We start from the raw sequence: 24493 nt of genomic DNA, 5'->3' as shown, positions 1-24493 counted from the left end.
GCAGGTGTTCTCACCTGGCTGGGAGGGGTAGATGCAGGCAGTGCTGACCACCTTGGGAGGGGGGGCGGAGCCAAGGGGGATCTGAATGGAGCTCTGCTGGGTGGGCGGGGCCTGTTGTGTGGGTGGCTGCTGGTACTGTTGCTGGATTGGCTGTTGATACTGCTGAGGGATTGGCTGTTGATACTGCTGAGGGATTGGCTGCTGGTACTGTTGCTGAGGCTGTTGATACTGCTGCGGGATTGGCTGTTGATACTGCTGCGGGATTGGCTGTTGATACTGCTGCGGAGGCGGGCCTTGGGGAGCCTGATGCATGGCAGGAGGCTGACAGTATTGGCTGGAGAGGGGTGAAAAAAATGCTGATTCATCAACATGATTTCGACAGCGATGTTGAACATTTAACGTCAGTCTAAATGTGCACAAACACTTAGCTGGCTTTCTTCTGTGTCCGTGCTTGTTAATAAGTTGGTTAAAAGTAGTTTAGGTTACATCAAACCTTTTGTTTCTGTAGTATAAAAATGCTGTTTTATGTAACCTACATGTCAACAAACATTCATCATTCAACTTCAACATTTGACCTGAAAATCACCAAATCAGTATTTACTGTGCTGTATATATCTGAGCTTTGTGTACACAAAATACAAACGCAGGATACTTAAAAGTTAGTGGGAGTTTCAATAAAGAAAGCTGTAGAAAAAAAAGCCTGTAAGAAATGAGTTAATCGCTTGACAATTAAAATAAAGATTTAAATGAATGCTGGACGTCCAGCGTTCAGAGCCAGTTAGGAGATTCAGCGTGTTATTCAGGAACGAGTTGTTACTTGACAAGCGATGCACGGATGTCTGAAGTCCATTCATGGTCCTGAGAGGAGATTTAGATAAAGAAGCCTCGGTTTAATGGCAGATGTCGTGTTACGTAGCGTAGAAAAAGAAGCGGAATGAAAACGCTGGCAGCGCGTGGACTCGCGTTACGGATCCCTGCAGGTGTCGGTACCTGGAGACTGCAGCTCTGTGCTGGAGGCTGTAACCAGCTGCAGACTGTCGTTTCAGGCTGCGGGTGCAGAGACAACAACAGCAGAGGTCAGCGTGACGATCTGCATCTTGAAGGTCACCAGGGTCACATCTCCTGCTGGTGATGCTTCGGTGGGCCGTTCTCTAACCACAGCTGCCTTTTCAGATTTATTATGTTTCTCAGCCTCTTTCAGATTTATCTGCTGAGCCCGGACATATAATAACGAAGTCTCACTCCGCACACCATCAGCACCTCTCAAGAGCCAACAGGCCGGGAACAAAAACAACTCCAACACCATTTAGCCAACAAGTCTCATCGGCATAAGAACGCAACAAACGTGTCTCACTCCAAACTCCAAATCCTCCAGCAGCATATCTGTGATCCAGGTCACAACATCATACATCTTTAACAAGTCAGTCAAAGCGACGGAAGCCAAGAGGGTCAATATCAGCAAACAGACCCAGTCACTTCAAACCCTTGTATCCTTATTACATTGTGTGATTTGTTTACTCATGTAAATGAGGATTTTGTCTTATTTATTAAGATTTATTTGTGATAATATTTAATATTGTTTATATTTCTCAATATCTTCTAAATCCCATGTCTTTCTTTCTTTTGAATATCTTAATTTTAATTTACTTTTAAATATTTTAATCTATTTTTATTCCTCATCTTTTTGTTCATTCTTTTCCTTCAAATATATTGTTATTTTATTATAACTGTCAGTAGAGATTTGCTTATGAATGCAAACAGACCATCGGTATAGTATTTCTGAAAGAATTCACTTTAAAATGACGTAAACATTTATAACATACATTTCAATGTAAGTTAAACACGGCCTTGATCGCATGAAATGAAAATGTTCAGCATGAATACATGTGATGTAAATGCAGATACAAGAATCATGTGACTTTACTGTCACAGAAATACAGTGAATACTTCTTTTCAATGTTTCCAGTCATCATACAAACAAGCTTGCATGTTACTACAAGATAAAGACAACGGTCTGCAAAGCTTTAAAGGATTCACAAAATCGGGTGTTGTATATTGTTCTTTCTTGTCAACAAATTATCATGTTTAAATTTAAACCAACAACATGTTAATCCGTCTGTAAATCCTGTCGGTCGGCTCTCAGCTGCAAACCGTACGGTCCTGCTGAAGACCATGGACTGAACATGAGGCGGGTTAATTCACGTGGTTCTCCAGAGAGTATTTCAGGCCCCGGGACCGTGTTTGTGACATTGAGTCAAAATAAACCAGAGTGTGTTCATGGTAATGCTGGAACATGATGGCTCATTGATGCCTTTTAATAGTTTTTGGTCAACAACGGAGCTCTGTAGCACAGAGGAAGAAGATGTATCAGGCTTTGATACACACACACACTATGTGGATGCTGTTGGTTTGAGGAGGACGGAATAAAATGTTCACAGTTGATTGGTTACCTGTTAGGGGCGGGGCCAGGTGAAGCATGGTTCGGAGGCTGCAGAGCAGCGGAGTCGGCAGCAGCTGGAGCATGCTCAGTAGGGCTAAAGCACAAGAGGCGTTAGAAGGAACAGTGAGATGTTCTGTGTTATAATCATAGCAATGTATACAGTAAGGTAACACATGCAGTAATGCTGTATATACACACACACACAGATATATATATATATATATATATATATATATATATATATACTGTTCAGATCAGATTAGTTAAAGCATGGAATGAGAAAAAGATCATCAAGCTTGTTATTGTCTCATGCACAAATCAAAATGCTCGATATTGCTCTGGTTGAAAATGTGACGTTTCTTCATTTGACTCCAAAATTAGGTTTCATCTGCAAAACAACCACTATGAGTAGATATTGTACTGGGTGATCGGTTATTTTGGTCGTAAATAAATAAATTAGTCAGTGATTACTTTAGCAAAGCATACCTGACATTTTTCAACATTCTAGTATTTTATATATTATATTGATAACAGTTACACAGAAGCAGTTGTTGGCTAAGAAAAGCTTAGATCTCAGGCTCCCTCCGACAACCCTCAGTAATGTGTATAAAAAGAGAAAAAAAATATATATTATGAAACTAATTATATACATTTGTGATAGTCAGTAACTGCAAAGCGAATAAAATGTAACATAAACAGGGATGTAATATGTGTATAATGTGTGTGTGTGTGTGTGTGTGTGTGTGTGTAAGTAACAGTGTAAGTAAATGAATAACATGTCCTCATTGTATTGATCCAGGCAGGATCTCATTACATTTCCCTCAAAGCATATTGGCTGTTGGAAAGGGTTGACAGTGACAACAACAGCTGATGAAGAAATCGTTACTGTGTGAAATAAATCCGGACCGTCAATCCAGTGTGCAGTTGCTTTTCTTTAAAAAGGAAGTGAACAGGTTTCCACTTCTTCTGTCTAAATAAGACTCTTAGCAATCAATAAGAAACAAAATGACTGAATGAGATTGAAATTTGTGTCTAAAGGCTCCTTTAGACCACCATTTTGGGGACATATAGCTGTTTTTAAATGAATTCAAAATACATGAGAACAGTCAAATTAAATCAATGAAAAACACCCTAATCATCTGAAAACTTAAATTCTATACATGATCTATAGGTGCACATTGGGGGATTTATCAGATGACTTTAATGTATTTATAGAATCCTTTAAACCGAACATTTTCCTTTGTGTTGTATCTCTCTGTGAGTCACTTCTGAGCTGCTTCTTTCAGAATGACTTAGAGACAAAAACGAAAAAACCACAGTCTCTTTATTGGCGGATAAAAGCTTGACCTCTGCTCCTATTGATTCATGTTGAGTCATTGCACAGCGTATACAGACCGACGGGATGGGGGTTGGGGGCAGCAGGGATCGATTGTGCATAATGGAGGGATGATTAAATAAGTGTGCGGAGCAGAGAAAGCTCCATCCATCAGCGTTCAGGATGGAGGAGGGGTGGAGGGTTAAAAGGTTTGTCCGTCCTCTCAGAGACTGAGCAGACCTCCACACTGATGTATGGCGTCTGATACTCAGCCCGACTTCGATTTCACAAACACTCTGACAACAACAGCAGCTAAAAACAAGGAAAACAAACAGCAGGAGACACAGAATACAAATCCTCATTTAGCCAGAAACTCCAAATATCTGGTCTTTGTCTTAAACATTCTGCAGTCGCAGGCTGTTTTATAGAACCTCTTGGTTGGCATTTTACTGAAAGTATTCCTTCAATCTTTCAATTCCTTATAAAGTCATAGAACGATTGCAAGATGTTGGTTACTCACAGCCTTTAAGCCATTTAAACAGCTGTGTTGGACATGAATTCCTGCATAACAAAACACGTAATATAGCAAAATACTACATACTAAATATCAGTGGTGGAAGAAGAATTCAGGTCTGAGCCTCCACTGCATATAAAAGATACACCCCCCCAAAAAAATAGCAATATGGCATGTGACACTGAATTTGATGGATTGACTGTTTATCAGACCACAAATTATAAAATAATCAGTCTATGACAAAAATAAATATTTTTTGGTGCCCATGTGACAGACCCGGAAGTTGTAATTCCACCATTTGGCCACTGTGTTATTATTTGCTTTGTTTCCGTGCTCTTCCTGAAGGCTTGGCAGAGGCGAGGAGGAGGGTCCCAAACTGTCCACTCTATCTAATTAGCCTTGAAAGATTAGGGCTGATTCAACACAGTCATATTTATATATTTGTAAGACATATTGCAATATTAAGCATTGATGTGTTTCCCCACAGTACAGTCTGATGGGTTTAATGTAATTTAGTTTAATTTATAACGAAACACATTTTATAAACTCTGTATGTTTTGTGTGGACAAATCTTAATAGTGAAGTAAATGTATAAAAATCCATGTAAAGTACAAGTACCACACATTTGCACTTACAGAAAAGAATAAACATTCAGGTAAAAAATTAAAAATGACCGTTTGACCTCTGAGGAAAGTTTCTTGTCATGTTAGTGATCCAGGAATGAAAATCTATTATTAATGTAAATATAACTGGAAAGGAGGATTATGCTGTTCATACTGGAGACTCCTTCCTCTGATATTGTTCCCCTGGTCACAGCCACAAACATGCGCTAATGTTCTCTCAATCAATCAAACCAGGTTTGATCAATATAAAAATTACTTATGTGATCTCATGTCAGACATCGAAACCTTTTGTGCTACAGTTCAGTGTCTTTTTAGTTTGATGGCCAATATTTCTGTTATAACAATACATTTTAGGGCATTTATGATAATTTATTAAAAATGACTTAAATTTACCTGCAGTGGATGAAGCACTCCGATCTTTTACTTAAGTAAAAGTAGCAGTAGCAAAGTCTAGAAATACTTAGAAGTAACGTCTGTCCTGCATTCAAAATCTTATTTCAGTAAAAGTACAAAGGTATCCGAATCAAAATGTACTTAAAGTAAAACAATAAGGTAAAACTGGACCACTTCAGAATAATTTCATATTTTTGGATTAGTGAGTGCAGTGCAGTAAAAGGTGCATCTGAAATGTGGTGTAGTATAATTGAAAATAAAAACTGTAAAAACATGTACTTGTTTTCTTGTTTTAACATTCATCTTAAAAAGATCTTAAAACATCACAAAGACTTGTGTGTGAACACCATTTACTTGATCTAATTCTGTAAGCAGTACTAAAGTATTGAAGGAAGTGAATCATCAGTCCTACTGCGCCCCCTGCTGGAGACTCCAGCTCTCTCCATGGGATGTATAATTACAGTAATTAGTGACTTCCAACGATGAATCTGCTGCCGTCAATAATAAATCTCCTGCATTACTATTTGGTAGTTTATCCCTCAACAACTTATCTAACTGTATAAACGCATTACCATTTGTTTTAAGTAACTAAGCTGGCAGATAAATGTGGTGGAGTATAAAGTATAATATTTCCCTCTGAGCTGTAGTAGTAGCAGAAAATGGGAATATTTCAATAAAGTACATGAGTAAAAGTACTTTCCACCGCTGCTGTATTTCAAATTCGGAGTCTAAAAGAAGGTCAAGAGGAGTTAACCTGAAAGTTTGGGATCATTTAAAGATAAGAGGTGACCTTAAGTGAGAAGAGGTGAAAGATGGGGCAGGTGTTCAGTGACGGGGAAGAGTGTACAGGTGAGCAGCCAGGGGGGGGGGGGGGGGGGCTCTCTCCTGCCTACCTGCTCCTCCTCAGAGCCTCCTTCTCCTCCTCCTCCTCCTCCTCCTCCTCCTCCTCCCCTGGTACTGTAACCGACAGGAAACACAGTGGAGAGCAGACGTCAGTGAGCATCCTCAGTTGAAACACTTGTGAGGCACATCAGCAACGTGTAATAACAATATAAGGTCATCTGAATGGGATTGAAGCATTTTCCACTTAAATACACTACCTTTGATACGTTTGTAACCTCCTGCCACAGAAGCTAGATACTGTTTTCTCTCTGCTCAAATATATATCGTTGAAGGAAAGAAGGAATACAGCCGGATCTAAACTTTTCAACGGTAGTGTTCATTCATACAGGAATTTACACTCAAATGAAACCAAACAGGAGACTCACAGGACTCGGTGCCGGTCATGTGGGCCAGGACCCGGAAGGACTTGGACTGCATGTTGACCGCACTGATGCTGCGGCGGCCCCATTCACTCAGGTCCTGGTCTTTCTCTGCATTCTGGACGGCTTGATAGACGGGGGAGGCGCTGTCTACAAGACCCTCTTTAACTGGTAGAGGACTGCAACCACCCCACCCCCCCGACACCAAACCAAGTCAATACCAAGACACTTGAAGCTTGAGTGGACTTTAAGGAGCGGGTTTGTTTTTTGGTTGAAGAGGGTAAAGTGTCGTGAGTTATTTTCTTTACTTTATTTACAAAAAAGACACGAGAAGAGAAAAACGTTGATAAAAGAAAAGGGATAAACAAAATTGAGCTGGTATTGATTTGCTTTTGCGTGAAAATGGAGACAGTGGACACAAATAAGCGGGAGTTATAGGATTTACACCAATGATGGGAGCAAATGGTCACAAAAGAACAAAACATGAGAAATAAAGCATTTTGTTACATGGTGGAATGTTTGTTATCCGCAGAATGAATGGATGTAAACCAACAAAACAGAAAAGGGGCTCAGGACATTTTAACACACTTATTTTTTGTATTTATTCTACCACCCAGCGGTTGATTTTTTGGTTTGTTGTTTGTTTAGTTTTGTATTCTGACGCTGTTTCTCAGTAAACAAGAGTTTGATGACAGAAGAGACGACGATGAGGAGTGAAATTGGTTCCCAGTAAAGCACGTCGCCTGTACAGCTGGACAGTTTCCTTCGGACTCAAATTTCAATTAAAGCCGGTTTATCGGAGCGTAAAAGTGGAGCATGAAGAATGAAGAATCGAGCAGATGTCGGGAGCAATTTTGTTTTTTTCCTCTCAGGGGAGGATCGAGCAATTTTTCATGCAGACACTGGAGCACATCTCCTGATGCAATTTTCCAACAGGATGGAAAATTGATTGGTAGTGTAAGAAGACGAAGAAGAACACATGGCAGTATTTTCTCCATGATTGCCAGAACACAGCACAAAAATACAACAACAACATGTTCAGACAGAAAAACTGAAAATAAATACTCTACTTAAAAGAATTAGACGATTTTCTCTATAGATAGTTGGTGCCTTGTGTTAGATAATGTTGTATGTGTTTGAAATTCACTGTCTTTTATTCTGGTAACTTTTCAGGAGAATATTAACTGTAAATATAAATCTATATGTTAAACTGGTTTCTGCTGCTTGTGTTCGAGGTTCTGTCTTCTGTTGTTTGCATAATACATTTTCACTGTGACAGGAAATGATTGCCGAGAACATCATGCTGTGAAAAGTCTGTCTTCAATTTAAGTGCATGTGCTTAGACATCCAATTTGGTCAGAAGACTCAATTAATTTATATTACCAATTAACATGTCACTTTAAATTATAATTTATTATTATTTAATGTTTTTCATGATTCATAATAATTAGGACAGAAATGAGAATTTAACAAATAACCTAGAATTTAATTTAATAAGAATCTAATTTGAATTTGACTAACTAACTCAACTGTTTTTCTAGGTACGAACCATGTGGAAAGTGTCTTGTAAGTTAACGTGGTCTCTTGGTAGAAACACGTGAATGTCCAACATACAATGTAAGAGGTTGACACGGCCAGCAAAATGATGCAACTAGGCAATATGGATGACCTGAATACCAAAGGAAAGCTCTTCATGTAACAAGTGACCTGTCCCATCCATTGGACCCACAAACACGAGTCGACTCGCTTTTACACCAGTTACAAGCTTGCAAGTTACCACTTCAAATGATAAAGGTCATCCTTATGGATCCTTATGACAAAACTGGAACTTGAAACCATTGAATGAAATCAAGTGTGAGAAATATATTGTATCTCTGATGGTGAAAAATGTTCTGCAGTGTAGTTTATGTGCATTTTGAATATGAGTTTCGTCTGAGAACAGACGTCTGTATGTGATGTGAATTAAGGTAACACAGACCACGCTGCACTCAATATGCTGTGATTAACATGCAGACTATAGTCTGCATGTTATCCTTAACATCCATGGTATCCTTACATCATATATGATGTAAGGATACCGTGCCTCAACCACAGATGTGCCTTTGATCTGGAAACAAGTTTCCATGTAATACACCATATTTTCTAAGGTGATGTCTGAGGTTAGGAATATTACTGCAAATTGCAATCCAGTATCTGAATAAGATGTGAATGTGTGACTACTCAGAGACTCTGTTAGTGACTGAATGACTTAAATACTCCAAATCACACATCCACCATATGAACACAAACACCACCGCAGTAGCAACAACTATGAACGCAACACAAACAAACTGGTTTGAAACCTCCAACGACCATAGAAACAAGGACACGGCAGCAACATTCATCTTTCTAACTTTCAGAAAGACTCAGTCAGGACTAATGTGGACTAACACCATGCAGGCTGATCTTACAAGAACAGAACGTAAAGGAGGAGAAAGAAGAAGACAAGACCGGGCTAAGGAAGGGAGGGTATTTGGGATTAACAACAGTAATATCCATCATCTTAGGGGAAGAGGAAATAAGAGGACGGAAAAGGACTGAGGAAGAGGAGGAAAAATAAGGAGGAGGGAAGTATAGGAAGAAGGAAAAGGAGGCAAAGGAAGAAGGATGGTGCTTTGTTGAGGAAGAGGAGAACATGGAAAGATGGTGAGGAAGAAGAATAAGATGAGGAGTAAAAACAGAAGAGAAGAGGACAATAAGGACGACAGTGGAGGATGACGAGGGAGAGGAGGTCTTACCCAGCGTCATGCCCCTTCCCCTGCGTCTGCCCTGCGATGACGTCCATGATGGCGTCCTGCGAGTACATGCTGATGGGTGTGTTGTACTGGGCGTGGATGATGGTTGCCTTGCCGCCGGGGCCCTTCACCTCTATGGGCTTATGGGTGGGGAGGGCGGCGGGGTTGAAGCCGGCGCTGTTGTTGGCAGGAGAGGCGACGTGGTGGTGACGGGGTGGGACGGGAGGACGAAGGAGGACAGATTTTTGGAGGGAAAGGTAGAGGGAAGTTTGTGAGGGCGGGAGGAGAGAAGGTGGACGATGCAGCTGACGGAGAAGAAGAAAGATCCAGCCATGCTCACAGCAAACACACTACCAAAACAAATAACACCTGACATTCAATAGACTTCACCTTTTTATTTCCATGCAACAATTTCATGCTTCCTCCAGAAGTTTGTTCTCATCATCTCATAAACAGCTTTTCTCTGCAAATCAGACTAAACCAAATAAATCTGAAGCCCATCTATCCCTATGAGCCCATCTCTGCCAAATCCCAAAAAGTTGGAATTTTTGCGGTGCAGGTTTTATTTCACAGCTCATAACAAAACATGAAAAAGCCAATCATTAAAATAATCAATTTTGCTCATGTGATCAATAGATATCCTCAGACGTTATCCCAGTTTTTTAATAATAATAATACTGTCACACAACAACAGATATGGATATTGATCTATTTGTTTGACAGAAAGTGCAGATCATAAAGATCACATCTGGGTGAAATAAAGAGGATGAACCTGCTTGTGATGGTGAGTACCACTTTTCACGGTAACGCGCTCCATGTTGGTTTACGATCCGCAATCCAATGTAGAGAAGAAGAAACGGGTCACTTCCCCAACATAGCCCAGTATGAATATGTTTGTGCGGTAAATACAGATTAAAAATACTTAGTTGATTAGCTTTCATCTTTAGACAGTCCATTAATCAGATTTATGAATATATTTCCATGTCGTCACTGATCAACGTTAAGTCCTTTCCAGCCACAGACACAAGCAGGAAAACCATCAGACCGACCAAATCACACTAGGGTCGATTAATGAAGCCTCATGCATGTTCAGTCTGTTCAGAAGGAACCTCAGAAAAATGCATCAAACTGTGACCTTTATCAAAATGCCAGAGACATAACATAGACGGTTGTATCAGTCCAGGTATTAAATCAACCTCCCCCTCTTTAAAATAAATAAAACATGAATGTGCATGCAGAGGCAGTCAGCAGACCACAAACACCAGAGGGACATACAAACATTCACAAAAAACCCAGAGGGAGATTCTGACGGCTAATTATTCCAATTATAAATCACTGCAACTTCGTTAATAGGCCTTCACTCTCTCGCGATAAACAACAACAACCTTTCAGTCTGAAACACGCAGTGAACCATGAAGATTCACATTCACTCAAAATTCACAATTCACCAAAAAACGGACCTGACTTTGGTAGAAAACTATCAGTGCTTCTTTTAACTTAGTAACTAAGTTAATCAAACACATCTTGCCATAGACTTCAGCGTTCTGGTGCTCCCTGCAGGTTAAACCAAATTTCAAAAAGCACTAGAAGGTGTCATGTATAGTAACTGGGAATAGAGAGAGAAATTAAAGGGATACTGCCGATTTTAACAGTGGATGTATCCTTAAAAGCACAACATCAATAACGATCCAATACATCTTCAATGTATTGCCCTAAGTAAAGATGAGTCTGCTTTTTAAAAATTCTGATTTTTTTCCTGCAAACTGCTCTGTCATTTGATATATTGGAGGAAATTACAATGGATCACTTTACAGCATTTAACAAGAAGAGTCCTTTAAGTGGCAGGAAATGGGAAACTTAATTTGTGCAACAGAAGCAACCAACTATTTCCACCATGGTTTCATTTACTTGGCATCATTTTACCCAGTTGTCTATTATTGGACAATGATGTACTGATGAATAAAAAAGGCTACAGGGAGCATGATGACACCCACAGAACCAAACCATGCCTTAAAAGGACCAAACAACACAGGATGCACTCAGCAGGAGAGGATACTAACTTGGGAGCAGGGGGGTGGAAAACCTTGTTTGACCGACAGCAAAGAGACAGAAGAAGAAAGAGAAGATGAAATCATTAGAAAACACATTCACTGTTTTGTCGGTGTGAGTTATAACAGCAGGACAACTTCCACTCCAGAGAGGAAAGAAATAAAGGAGAGGTCAGAAGACAGAGATGAACCCAATATGGTTGCACTGCCCTCGAGGCTGCAGAGCTGTCAGATCTGTGAGTGAAGAGAGATTGTTAATTAAGAGACACCGGGGTCGAAGAGAGCTTGAAGCTGAGGTTCTCAGACCCACATCCTGCATCAATACACAGTAAAGCCAGCGGTGGAGTTCTGTGCATGTTCTGACCTTTTACTACAGACGGTGAGGGCTTTGACATTATCACATTTCCATATTGATTACTGTGAGGGTGTTGTATTTGTGCACAAAGAGGAGTGATAAAACCAACAATGAGTCACACTGCTTGTATTTGCGTTTTTAGTGGAGTAAAAGATCTGCAGTGTAGTTCTAACTTTGGATGGATGGTTTGGCTGATCGCACCTTTAAAGGTGCGGTGTGTAGGCACTTTAAGCACGTGTGCAACCCTTTGGATTCTGTAGCTTAATCAATAAGTGTGTAAGAGTGTATATTGGACATTTTGAAGTCTGCATGCCCAATGACCTCATACAACAGTTTTATTCACCTGCATTCTGTGAACCCCCCAACTCTGCATCTGATTGGCTAGTGTAGTACGATGGTGTTAATGTTCAGAGGTAAGACAAGGGCAGCAGGATAGTATATATATATATATATATATATATATATATATATATATATATATATATATATATAGTGTGTGTGTGTGTGTGTGTCCAGAAGGTTTCCTGACCTTTAAAAGCAGCCAGAGGAACCAACAGGTGTTTGGCCTCTTCAGTGATACAGTAACTGAATCACACTGTTAACTGAGGAAACACCACGGGCATGCTGGGTAACAGTGTGTGTGTGTGTGTGTGTGGGGGGGCTATGATTATGAATAGTTATGGTAACACTAACACACTTCCCATCACAGCGCTGTACAGTGTAGAAACAGTTACAAGTAAAAGTACAAAAGTAGTAGCATCAAAATATACTAAAATAATATATATAATATAATAAGACATTAGACAGAACGGCCTATTTCGGATATATATTATTGGATTAAAATGATTGATCCATTAATTCTAATTTCTTTAATACCGCTGGGTAGTGAAATCAAGAATTTTAGACACCAAATATCCTGATGAGCCCATTTTTCTCCTTCTTTTGGGGGTTAAAGGTCAGCAGAGGTTTAGAGGAGTCGGTTATTAATGTAAAATCAGAGTGGGATATTTCTCATACAGAATCTCAGGTGTGACGTGTTGGTCAACATGGCAGGATAATGCTGTTAAAATGGAGCAGGGATCTCAGAGGCGGAGCTGCTGGTTCAGGTTCAGAAAAAGTCAAAGAACCAGTTTGTCAGAGAAATGAAACAATAAAGAATAAACTGTTCTGATTTTAGAAAGTTGGGTGTGATAACAAGCTGCTATTTTTAAGCAAGGTTCTTGTTCTGTTCCATTGTTCACATCAGATCTGGTTAGTTTGGTTTTAAGGTTGTAATGGTGCGAGTGCACTGAAGAACTCACATACCTGCGTCCTGTCGTCATTACTGACGTGAGCTGCGTCTCTCGATACTTGGCTGGCTTCTCTTTCTCATGAGAGATGGCTATTTATAAAGTTATTGGATCAAATGTCACCTAAACATCTGGTTTTCTCCTCTACCTTTGTGCAAACAGCTCAATTGTGTTTGGTAGTTTTTCTGACGGCCTGCCAGAACTTTCTTTATTTGTTATGCAAGTCTGCAATGTCCCAACAAACGTTTGGATCAAACTGAAAAGTCTGAGAGTCCGGACCAAACAAGGCAGCTGTGGAAGCTCAAAATGTGAAATGTGGTGCCGCGCTTGTTCAGACACAAACACAAACAGAAATGCAAAAAATGTGTGAAAAAGTGTGTTACTTCCTTGTTAAAACTATAATTTTCTGGCTGCTGAGGTATTTATATGCAGCATAGGTCAAGCAAACCGACTGAAAGCAACTCTAGACAGTGTGCATCGCCGCCGAACGCCACAACTGTGTGAATCGTGATGCGTTCACTTGCTGTTGTACATACTGAGGTGCATTTAAACCTTGATGCTATAAAAAAGTGAACACAACACTAAGTGATCTGAACTGAACGACATGAAAACAGAAAAGAGACTCATGATTCCCACGTCTGACAGGAACAGCTCTTCTCAGAATCGATAAGATCTCAATTCAATTCAATTAGCCTGTAAATGTGGTTCTTCTTTAGCTCCTCGTTCCCTCATTCTTTCAGCAGCTCGGCCTCTGAGAACCAACTCCCACCATGTTTATTCCTCCTCTTCATCTCTACGTACCCGGCAGGCCGACCCGCCTGAACGGCCGCCATCTCCCTCAGAGTCTCCTCTGAGTACAGGCCAATCGGTGTGTTATACTGCTTCCTCTGAGCGGGGCTCACCGCCGCCGCCCTCCTCCCGGGAGAGTCTGCCTCCGCGGGCCCAGAGGAGACGCTGCAGGCCGACAGGCGGCCGTTGACCTGCACTGTCTGAGGCTTCAGATGGAGCAGGGAGTGGAAGGAGACGGGGCAACAACTATCAATATCTGATCATTATGTATAATCAACAAATGATACTATAAATGTTTTGTATTTGTTATTTTAATCGTATTATAATATGCATTATTACTTACTGCTTCAACATGTGTGCAAAACATCTGGTTTTCAGGGATTAAAGGGATCTATTTTTGACAACCAAATGTCATTCAGTGGCTTTAGAGAGGTTTCCAGTAGAATAACAACAGAGGGCTTTAGCTAACGTGTGATTCTGTCTTATTATATTTTTTGAGACAACATGGATGAAGTGCATGTTTATCTTCCTGCGACCACCAGGAGGCGATACCTCATTATGATGAAAGAGTAAAACTGAGAGGATGGAGGCTGCAGGAAGTCCACTGTGAGTGTATGTTTATGTGTGTGTGTGTGTGTGTGTGTGTGTGTGTGTGTGTGTGTGTGTGTGTGTGTGTGTGTCCTTGCGGCATCCGTCCATATTTTCATGTGTGTCTAGTTTGAGCAGTCTGGATTATGTTGCTTACAGGGAGAAAAAATGTATCTATACATGTCCTGACTAAACTTTATAATTAGCTGGCTTAGAAACAAAATACATATTTCATTTAGTCGAGGAGTTGAGAGACAGTCATAAGGAAAATATAATCAATCAAAACATGAAAGAAATGTGAAGTGAATATATCACATTTGAGCTACAGTACTGACTGACTGGATTTCTACATCCTCTTTCTTTCTCATGCATACTGGTAAGTTGGAATTTTCCAATTCATTTCTGCCACGAGTGAAAGTAAAATGTATGCTATATTATGTGATAATACCAGATAGCAGCTGACCAGTTTCATCACAGTATCCAGGGTGGATTTCAGGACAACAGGCACCTACTGTAATGACATGCATTGTGGGTAAAACTACCTGTTGGTGAGGGATCATGGGAATAGAGTTGTCAATTCTCGGTGCCTGCATCGGAGCGGGACGCTTCGCCCTGCAGGAAGAAACACAGAGGTTGTGAGATGACTTCTGATTAACTGTCTTTTACCACACTTTGTGGGCCATCAGCATTCATATCAATGCTTTTTCTCTCAAAGTGCACTAGTTTGATGCATTTAAAACACTGTTTTAAGCCAGAGTGGACCCCGCCATTGGAGGGGCAACATTTCACATTGCAATTTAAGATGGAACAATAAATGTTGTTTTGGTTTCCTTGTTTTTTCCCCCTCAGACTGCTTGAGCCCAACTATCTCCCGAGACCAAACTGTACTATGTCACAGGAGTGATTTGTGCAAATCAGGGTGCATTAAGAGATCAGTTTGCAGGCATTTAATTTTATCCTACAGTATGTGGGTCACTGTGATGGAAACGTTCTGTTTACTAATCAACAGAAGGACGCTCAGAGAGAAGAAGCAGTGAAACTGTTCTCCTAAGCATCTCTTATTTAACTACGGTATATAATGAAGGCAGCAATAGAAAAACCTAGCTCGTCAAACTCCACGAAGGAGGCACAATGGACATGCACCATGTGTCTTTCTTGAAAGACATTCTTAAAAATCTCAAAATTTTGAGTTGTAATACTGAAGAAACACAATTTAAAATATTACACAGGCTTTATTGTAAAAGATTATAAATTGGTCAAAAACACAGATTACTTGATTACTGAAGACATCCCTGCACTAGCGGATTATATCAGGAGGTACTGAGAATATTCCCTTTGAACAGCTGACCTACACCCTTCATGACAATGCCAAGGGATTTAACATTTGGCAACCAGTCATGGAGACAGTTGAACCTTTTGAACTACAGTTTGTTTCTGGCACCATTTCACCTACTGCAAAGTCTGAAGAGGTCAAACTCCAGGGGCATAGTAGTAGACATAGTACATTATATAAAACAACGTTTTTGTTTAGACCAACAACTCATATTTCTCATTGTGGTCATAACCTCAATTAAATAAAGAAAGACCTTCGGCTACTTGTAAAGAGCAGGAGGTTAAGGGTCAGAGGCCAGAGGAAATGTCACTGTGAGGAGTTCATGTTACGTGTTGTTCTCTGCACAGGACAAATAAGTTCAATTAATCTCAGTAAGTGGAAGAAAACGTTGAAAGGGTGACTGAAAACCTACATATTATAATGCCCTGTCGAGAATGCAGGCAATCATACGCTGGCCTTCAAAACAGATTATGAGCTGGACTGAAGGGATGTATTCATAAGAGAGCAGCACTGAGAAGTGAACACAAAGACGGAAAAAAGGAGTCTGACTGTATAGAAGCCAATGGGAAAATTACCTTAATTCTCACTTGATGTGTTCCCTCAGTGAACATGGTAAATAAGAGTTTATGGTCTCAATCGCTAGTTTCAAGTCTTCTCCAGTACAGCATGATGGCCATTTAGTAAATTATGGTCCAGTGTAGAGTCAAATAGGCCAAAAACAAAGATTCAGAACAGCAGTCTATAAACGGTTTACAACCCGGTGACTACATTACTTCTCATGTAACACTCTGTGGATGTACCCCGACCAAGCTTGCAATCCCTCACAATTTGTAGAGCAGTGATGAGTGACGTGTCAGGGATGTGCTCCATTGTCCCCCCTGGCAGCAATAATGAATGTTTAGATGTATCTATCCAGGGCTGAGCTCAGTCTTTTTTCATAAGTCAGAAGATAAAGGATGAAAACATAACAAAAAAAAAATAGATGGAAAATCATAGTACGATCAAAGTTATTACAATCCTGGGAGGAACATGAATGTCTGAACCGCGTTTCATCACAATCCATTCACCGCTTGTTGAGATATTTTAATATTTTGCTGCATTACTGTTTGCTTTAACTGCTGTAGATGTATAAGGTTGTTCTCATTTTAACTCACTTATATAGTTTTGGGTAGTTTATTCTACAGTAATTAATTACAACACATTCTATAATATCAATATTTGTCGTCAACTTTTCATGAGCTCAGAAAAACAGATTTTTTTCCAGCGGATTTAAGATGTTTCTCACCTTAAGTTACAGGGACAGTTTCTCAACACATAAATACATAATACATCCATCAGTCATTTTGTGTGGCGTGGAAGCAAAAAAAAAAACAGCCCTGAAATGAAAATGTATTGTATTGTATGTTATTCTATACATCGTGTGTTTTCTTTGTCGCACATTTCATCAGAGGAGGGAGCGCGAAGGGTCAACAGAAGTCACACAGCTTTTATTAAATTTGTATGTCAAAGCTTCACATCTACTGTATTTCCTGACCTTTATGTCTTGCAGTCCACCACAGGTCTCACCGTCTACTTTACACTCATAAAAACACAGGAGTGTCATAAAAACATGATGAGAAAGGCTCCTCATCCTTAGCCGACCGTCTTATCTTCATCACCCAGAGGGTTTGTAGTTATGAGACCCTGCTGTGGACCAACATTCATTTCCTTACCAAGTTTATCAGATCTCCTCTGGAGAAAATCCTTCAGGTTATCAGAACGATGACTTCACTCTATTTTGGTCCTGAGTGACACCAAAACAGCCTGAAGTTCATCATCTGTAGGAGCCATCTTTTTCCTTTGATAACCCTAAAGCATTTAAGAAACCCAGCAGCTTCACAACAATCTATAATCCTCCGTTATAATAAAATATTATACCGGTCGTAGAATGTAACTAAGCACATTTTCTTAAATGTGTCTTTTGTCTTCATGATGCTTTATTACGCTACATTTATCTGCCAGCTTTGGTTACTTTACAAATTAAGATTTCTACACACAAAACATATGAAGAGTTTATACAATATTATGTTTTGGGGGTTTTGTTAAAGTGGTTTACGATATTACCATGAATCTAGATCAGAGCGCCAGTTTAAGTTAATTACAGAATCATTTTAAATAGACCACAATGTCAATGTCTTTCTCTATTTCAACAAATAATCAAAATAACAACGTTTGGGGTTCTTTAAGGTGCGATTTTGGGGCCACTATTTTTTAATATTTATATTTTCCCTTGGTTTCAGACACAGCGTCTCTTTACATGCTGATAATGTGGAGCCCTAACTAGTCTAATTACCTCATTTAATTAATAGTAAATTTGTTAGGAAATACAGAAGAAGGATATTGGTTATTGCAACCTATTTATTGTTGAGTTGAATAAGTCATTAACTCTTTCTTGCTGAGTCAATTTAATAACTAAACCTAATTCTTATTGAGCTGATGAAGTAGCTGAAAATATTTTTGTTAATTCGAGGCAGAAACTGGAACTATTTCTTGTTGAGTCAAGAAAGAAACTGGAACTATTTCTTGTTGAGTCAAGGAAGAAACTGGAACTATTTCTTGTTGAGTCAAGGAAGAAACTGGAACTATTTTTGTTAATTTGAGGCAGAAACTGGAAATATTTTGTTTTGAGTCAAGGAAGAAACTGGAACTATTTCTTGTTGAGTCAAGGAAGAAACTGGAACAATGTTTTTGTTAATTTGAGGCAGAAACTGGAAATATTATGTTTTGAGTCAAGGAAGAAACTGGAACTATTTCTTGTTGAGTCAAGGAAGAAACTGGAACTATTTTGTTTTGAGTCAAGGAAGAAACTGGTACTATTTTGTTTTGAGTCAAGGAAGAAACTGGAACTATTTCTTGTTGAGTCAAGGAAGAAACTGGTACTATTTTGTTTTGAGTCAAGGAAGAAACTGGAACTATTTCTTGTTGAATCAAGGAAGAAACTGGAACTATTTTTATTGTTGAGTCCAGGAAGAAACTGGAACTATTTTGTTTTGAGTCAAGGAAGAAACTGGAACTATTTCTTGTTGAGTCAAGGAAGAAACTGGAACTATTTTTATTGTTGAGTCAAGGAAGAAACTGGAACTATTTTTATTGTTGAGTCAAGGAAGAAACTGGAACTATTTCTTGCACAGAGAAGAAAAGAAAAACAATTGGGTTTAGTGATTAACTTCCGTCCTTACTTGGTCATAGTGAGCGCCAGGTTGTAGTTGGCCATCTTGATCTTGTTCTGGGCCTCCAAGTGAGTCATCCCATCGGTGCCGACGCCGTCGATGGCAACAATGACATCACCCTGGACCAGGTTACCCTGCGCTGCCTTGCTGCCTGGAGAAATCTGTCCAAACCGAAAGACATTAAAATATTATACATGATGGGATGACTTAAACAAACCAAGAGCAAATCTGCAAAATCCTACTCTGATTTACCAACCAAACAGTAATTAAGTAATTAAAGACGAAATATCTCCTGTTTTGATGTCATCTGCTCTTAAGAGACATGCAGAATGTAGGTTCAGGTCAAAATACAGGTCAGCGCACACGTCAATCTACATCTTTAATCACTTAATCACAAAAAGCTCCATGGAAAAGGTTCACTGTTCAAATGAAACAATCAATCAAATGGGATCCACCACAGCAGTGTAGCTTTGACCCTCATTCATAACACAGCTAACACAAACAAAAAGGGTCAACGAGCCTGTGTTAAACTCAGAGACTTGATAGATTTTAAAAGGATGTAAATCCTGCACAAATTTCTAACTGATAACATCTGAAATTTGTTTAAAGAAGAAAACCCAAAACTCATTATAAGTCAACTGCAACTGAGGCTAATGAGAATATCATAAGTTCTGCAGGAATTTGGTCATACACCAATATTGTATACCAGTATAAACAGTCAGTATTGGACACAGCAAAATTTTGACCTGCTGGTGGTGCTAGATGAAAAGTCAGAGGGCTGACCTGAAAATTCATCCTGGGGATTAAATAAATGAACCACATTTCATCTAGCTAGCACTAAAAATAGTGATCAGCCACCCATCTATTGTCCTCCGCTTATCCGGGGCCGGGGTCGCGGGGGGGAGCAGGTTTAAGAGGGCATTCCAGACGCCCCTCTTTCCAGCGACGATGTCCTGCTTCTTCGGGGCGACCCCGAAGCGTTCCCAGCCTAGATGGGCTGTATAGTCCCTGCAGCATTTTCTGTCTGAAACACCTCTAGCAGAAGGCATCCTGATCAGATGCCCGAACAACTCAACAGGCTCTTTTCCAATGGGAAGGAGCTGCGGCTCTACTCCGAGCTCCCTTTGGATGTCTGAGCTCCTCATCCTATCTCTGAGCCCCACTGAGCCCCGCCACCCTATGGAGGAAGCCCATTTCAGCCGCTTGTATCCCCTTGTAACCTCATGATTTGAGAATAAAAGTTACAAGCTTCATTGATGAGCTTCCATCAGATGAAGCATGTGACTCTCAGCGGGATGGAAACATTTCAACGTGTTCACCTTGTGACCTTTAACTCACAGATCGGTCTGCAGCCTCGAGGCCTCTTTGGCGCCTCGAACACAATGACAGGACACAAGTGTTCATGCCTGAGTGTTAAACCCCGGACAGCTGTCCATACGCCGCTAACCCCTGCTGAGTCACATCCACTCATTCTGATTACTCACAAAAACCCCTCCTGCTCCTGTCCTCTCTATAGTCTCCCTCCTCCATAATCTCCATCCACAGGAATGACTCTATCTCTAGTCTGAATGCTGTGACCTTTGACCTCTGCACCTGAAGGGTGAGTAGAGGAGGAGTGGGAGAAGGTGAGGTGAAGGGCCTTGATGAGGTTTTAATGCAGGGGAGGAAAAATTAGAGGTGGAGGTACTGTACTTTTGTACACATTTGAGGTACTTTACTTAAATTGTTCCATTTTATGCAACTTATACTCATTACATCTCATATGTAAATATTGTACTTTTTGTCTGACAGCTTTATTTACTTTTCAGATTACAGTTTTTCATCCCCTTCCTTTCGGTCATTACAAAATCCTCCTACTTCATAAACTAAATAAACTATTTAAAAACAATCTTGGATCACCTGCAAAATGCATCAAAGGCAAAAACACGGTAACTTTTCTGAGCTCATGAAAAGTTTATTTTTCAAGAGATACCTTGTTCTCATAGGACAGCGACACTACAAACCTATGAAAATACTGTAATTCATTGCTGCAGATTAATCATTGGTTTAGCACAACATGTAATATGTTCAGCAGTAAAATGCAAATCAGTTATATAGTGAATGAAGCAGTTGCAGTAGTGAATGCAGAGTAAGCGAAAGGTTAAATAGAGCTTTGACACTTAGCTGCAGCTCTTATCTCACTCTGAGTCATCTGCTGACATTTACACCGCATGTGGGTTAATGTAGCGTGAATGAAACATCGCCCCCTGGAGACGAGCTGTTAGCCGTCGCTTTCAGTGACAGACACGAGGGAGCCAGTCCCAGTTCACACTCTGCTCAACTTACTCGTGGACTTTGAAGGAGATCCTGCACACCAAGAACCTATCATATAATAAACAGAGCCAAGCTCAGAGCTGAAGGAAGCTTTAAAACAGTAATAGACGCTCTGGCTTTGTTGGTTAAATGCAACTTTTTCTTGTTTTCTTATAAATACACAAAAGTGTCGTTTACATTCAGTGTTTCTCACCAAAGCTCCTCGTGTGGATTCTTGACGTCTAATGAGCGAGTTGAAGCCACAAAATCCTCCCTCAAATGTGAACTGTAATTATTGGTGCAATTGAGCAGGTTTGCAAGTATTTGGAAGTACAATTGGACAGTAAATCATATTGTGTTAATGCTCTACAATGCTGTGTACAATGGTATGGTAAATGGTCCTCATTTATACAGCACTTTTATCCAAAGCGCTTTACAGTAATGACTGACATTCACCCATTCACCCATTCACGCACCGACGGCGGAGTCAACCACGCAGGGCAACAGCCAGCTCGTCAGGAGCAATTAGGGTGAGGTGACTTACTCAGGGACACCAGGCACTCAGCTAGGAGGAGCCGCGGATCGAACCGGCAATCTTGCGGTTACCAGCCAACCCACTCTACGTCCTAAGCTAATTCCCCCGGCACCTTCCCTGTGCAGTTAAAATCTAACATCAACAACTTGATGAAAGCACCAATGAAAGTGATACGATAGAAATACTACCCGTCCCTTCACTCTGTCTATGACCTCATCTGAATATGAACTCTGACCTTCAGGTGGATGTTACAGAGACAGTAAATGTAAAAGCAACTGCTTCAAGCTTTCCATCCTCCCAACGCCTATCAGATGAATCAATAATAATTAATAATGATAGGAAGTGATGATGAAGATAATATTTATTCTGGTCATTACAGCTGACAGAGAAACAACACATATTTATTGCCATGTTTGTATGATAGTTTTTCTCATTTACTGGGGAGGTGATGAATTTAGCCCCATACAAATCTTTGGAACCCAGGATGTCCTGTTCACTAGACAGGTGCTTTAATCACTTAAGTGTGTGCTTCTGTTACTTGAACAAGGCTAACATGACAATGAATTGTGTTTAACACTATTGAGGACTCTGTAAGCCTTGCTGGTGTGAGATAACAAGTCCAGAAGCCCCGTCACAGAGGCACTGTAGCTTAGTTGGTCAAAGCGCCTGTCTCGTAAACAGGAGATTCTGGGTTCAAATCCCAGCAGTGCCTCTATGACTGAAATGATTATGTCAAATACATTATACCAGTCTACCACACAAAACTCAAGTTATTCATGCTTTCACAACACATCTTTGACATAATTTAAGCAAAATGGCCTCAAACTTTTAGACATGAGCTGAAATAATAAGAAGATTTACTTTGGCTTAGTAAAATTAAGTTTGAAGAAACAGAGGATTATGGGTTGAAATCCCAGCAGCGCAGCTTGCAGTTCTCTTCTCATAAGAAATCAGAGAAAGTTGTGCTCACTGCGGTGCTGTAGTTGGTCAAAGCACCTGTCTAGTAAACATGAGATCCTGGGTTCAAATCTCAGCAATGCCTCACTGACTGAAATGAATATGTCAAGCGTGTACACCTATCTCCTGCACAAAATATCCAAAATTCATTGAGCACAATGGAGCTGAAAAAACTGGAATGAAGAGGAACTCTTATGGTGGGTTGGGTTGAGTTCAAATCCCTACAGAATTTAATTATGTTAATTGTATCACATTATTAGTAAATTCAAAGCTTAGTGAATTCAAGTTTATAATGAACAGGAGGTCACGGGTTCAAATCCCAGCAGCACTGCTTGCTGTTCTTTTCTCATATGAAACACCCCAGGAACATCTACAGTTTGGACCAACTAGAAGAAAGTAACAATTGAAACATCAGAGAAAATTGCTCTCACTGAGGCGCTATGGCGTAGTTGGTTAAAGCACCTGTCTAGTAAACAGGAGATCCTGGGTTCAAATCCCAGCGGTGCCTCACTGACTGAAAAGATTTTGTATTATTATAGAATTTCATTAACCTATTAATTTTGTCACTTGAGTTGTAAATTTAAGGCTTAGTAAATTCAAGTTTCTCAGAGAAAGTAGTTACCACACAGGCGCTCTGGCTTAGTTGGTTAAAGCACCTGTCTTGTAAACAGGAGATCCTTGGTTCGAATCCCAGTGGTCCCTTGCTGTCTGCTATGTTTATGTCAAATACATGACACTTGTCTACCATGGAAAAGCAGAAACATCCTGAACTCATAGAGAAGAAGCCTGTTGATGAAATTGAAATGAAAATGTATGTATATAATGGGTCTGTCTTGTCAACAGGAATTCCTGAGTTCAAACCCCTCCCGCATTTCAATATCAGTTAATTTCGTCACATTATTTACCCACCATGTGTCTCAAAGATACTTGCTTACTGACTATTTTTCTTTAAATATTCTTTCTTCATTTTGAACCAAAAACAATTTGGGTCAATTGAAGTGAAATCAACAGTTTGGACCAACTAGAAAAAGGAACAATTGAAACATCAGAGAAAGGTGAGCTCACAGAGGCGCTGTGGCTTAGTTGGTTAAAGCACCTGTCTAGTAAACAGGAGATCCTGGGTTCAAATCCCAGCGGTGCCTCACTGACGGAAATGAATATGTCAAGCGTGTACACCTATCTCCTTCACAAAATATCCAAAATTAATTCAGCACAATGGAGCTGAGGAAACTGGAATGAAGAGGAACTGTTATGCTGGGTTGAGTTCAAATCCCTGCAGAATTTCATTATGTTAATTTTGTCACATTATTAGTAAATTCAAAGCTTAGTGAATTCAAGTTTATAATGAACAGGAGGTCACGGGTTCAAATCCCAGCAGCACTGCTTGCTGTTCTTTTCTCATATGAAACACCCCAGGAACATCTACAGTTTGGACCAACTAGAAGAAAGTAACAATTGAAACATCAGAGAAAAATGCTCTCACCGAGGCGCTGTGGCTTAGTTGGTTAAAGCACCTGTCTAGTAAACAGGAGATCCTGGGTTCAAATCCCAGTGGTGCCTTGCTGTCTGCTATGTTTATGTCAAATACATGACACTTGTCTACCATGGAAAAGCAGAAACATCCTGAACTCATATCGAAGAAGCCTGTTGATGAAATTGAAATGAAAATGTATGTATATAATGGGTCTGTCTTGTCAACAGGAATTCCTGACTTCAAATCCCTGCAGAATTTCATTAACCTATTAATTTTGTCACTTGAGTAGTAAATTTAAGGCTT

General features: G+C 40.0%; 1 protein-coding gene across 3 annotated transcripts in view; it reads right to left on the bottom strand.

Annotated features, from left to right (window-relative positions):
• LOC311020485 (LIM domain-binding protein 3-like) overlaps positions 1-24493 on the bottom strand; it is a 95070-nt gene that overhangs the window by 4750 nt on the left and 65827 nt on the right. The window contains exons 3-10 of one of the 3 annotated variants that reach the window (XM_084020531.1): positions 18942-19093; positions 14933-15002; positions 13815-14008; positions 6554-6726; positions 6179-6242; positions 2451-2534; positions 991-1047; positions 15-334 (exon numbers count right to left, since the gene is read on the bottom strand). In XM_084020531.1, the coding sequence (XP_083876657.1) occupies positions 15-334; positions 991-1047; positions 2451-2534; positions 6179-6242; positions 6554-6726; positions 13815-14008; positions 14933-15002; positions 18942-19093 (1114 nt within the window). Of the gene's footprint in view, positions 1-14; positions 335-990; positions 1048-2450; positions 2535-6178; positions 6243-6553; positions 6727-9324; positions 9499-11381; positions 11405-13814; positions 14009-14932; positions 15003-18941; positions 19094-24493 lie in introns of all 3 variants that reach the window. The other 2 variants (XM_084020532.1, XM_084020533.1) reach the window with 2 other exon arrangements.

This window comes from Eutrigla gurnardus (assembly GCF_963514095.1).
Source record: "Eutrigla gurnardus genome assembly, chromosome: 11".
Lineage (NCBI taxonomy): Eukaryota > Metazoa > Chordata > Actinopteri > Perciformes > Triglidae > Eutrigla > Eutrigla gurnardus.
The sequence above is the reverse complement of the archived record's forward strand: the minus strand, read 5'-3'. Positions and strand labels throughout refer to the sequence as shown.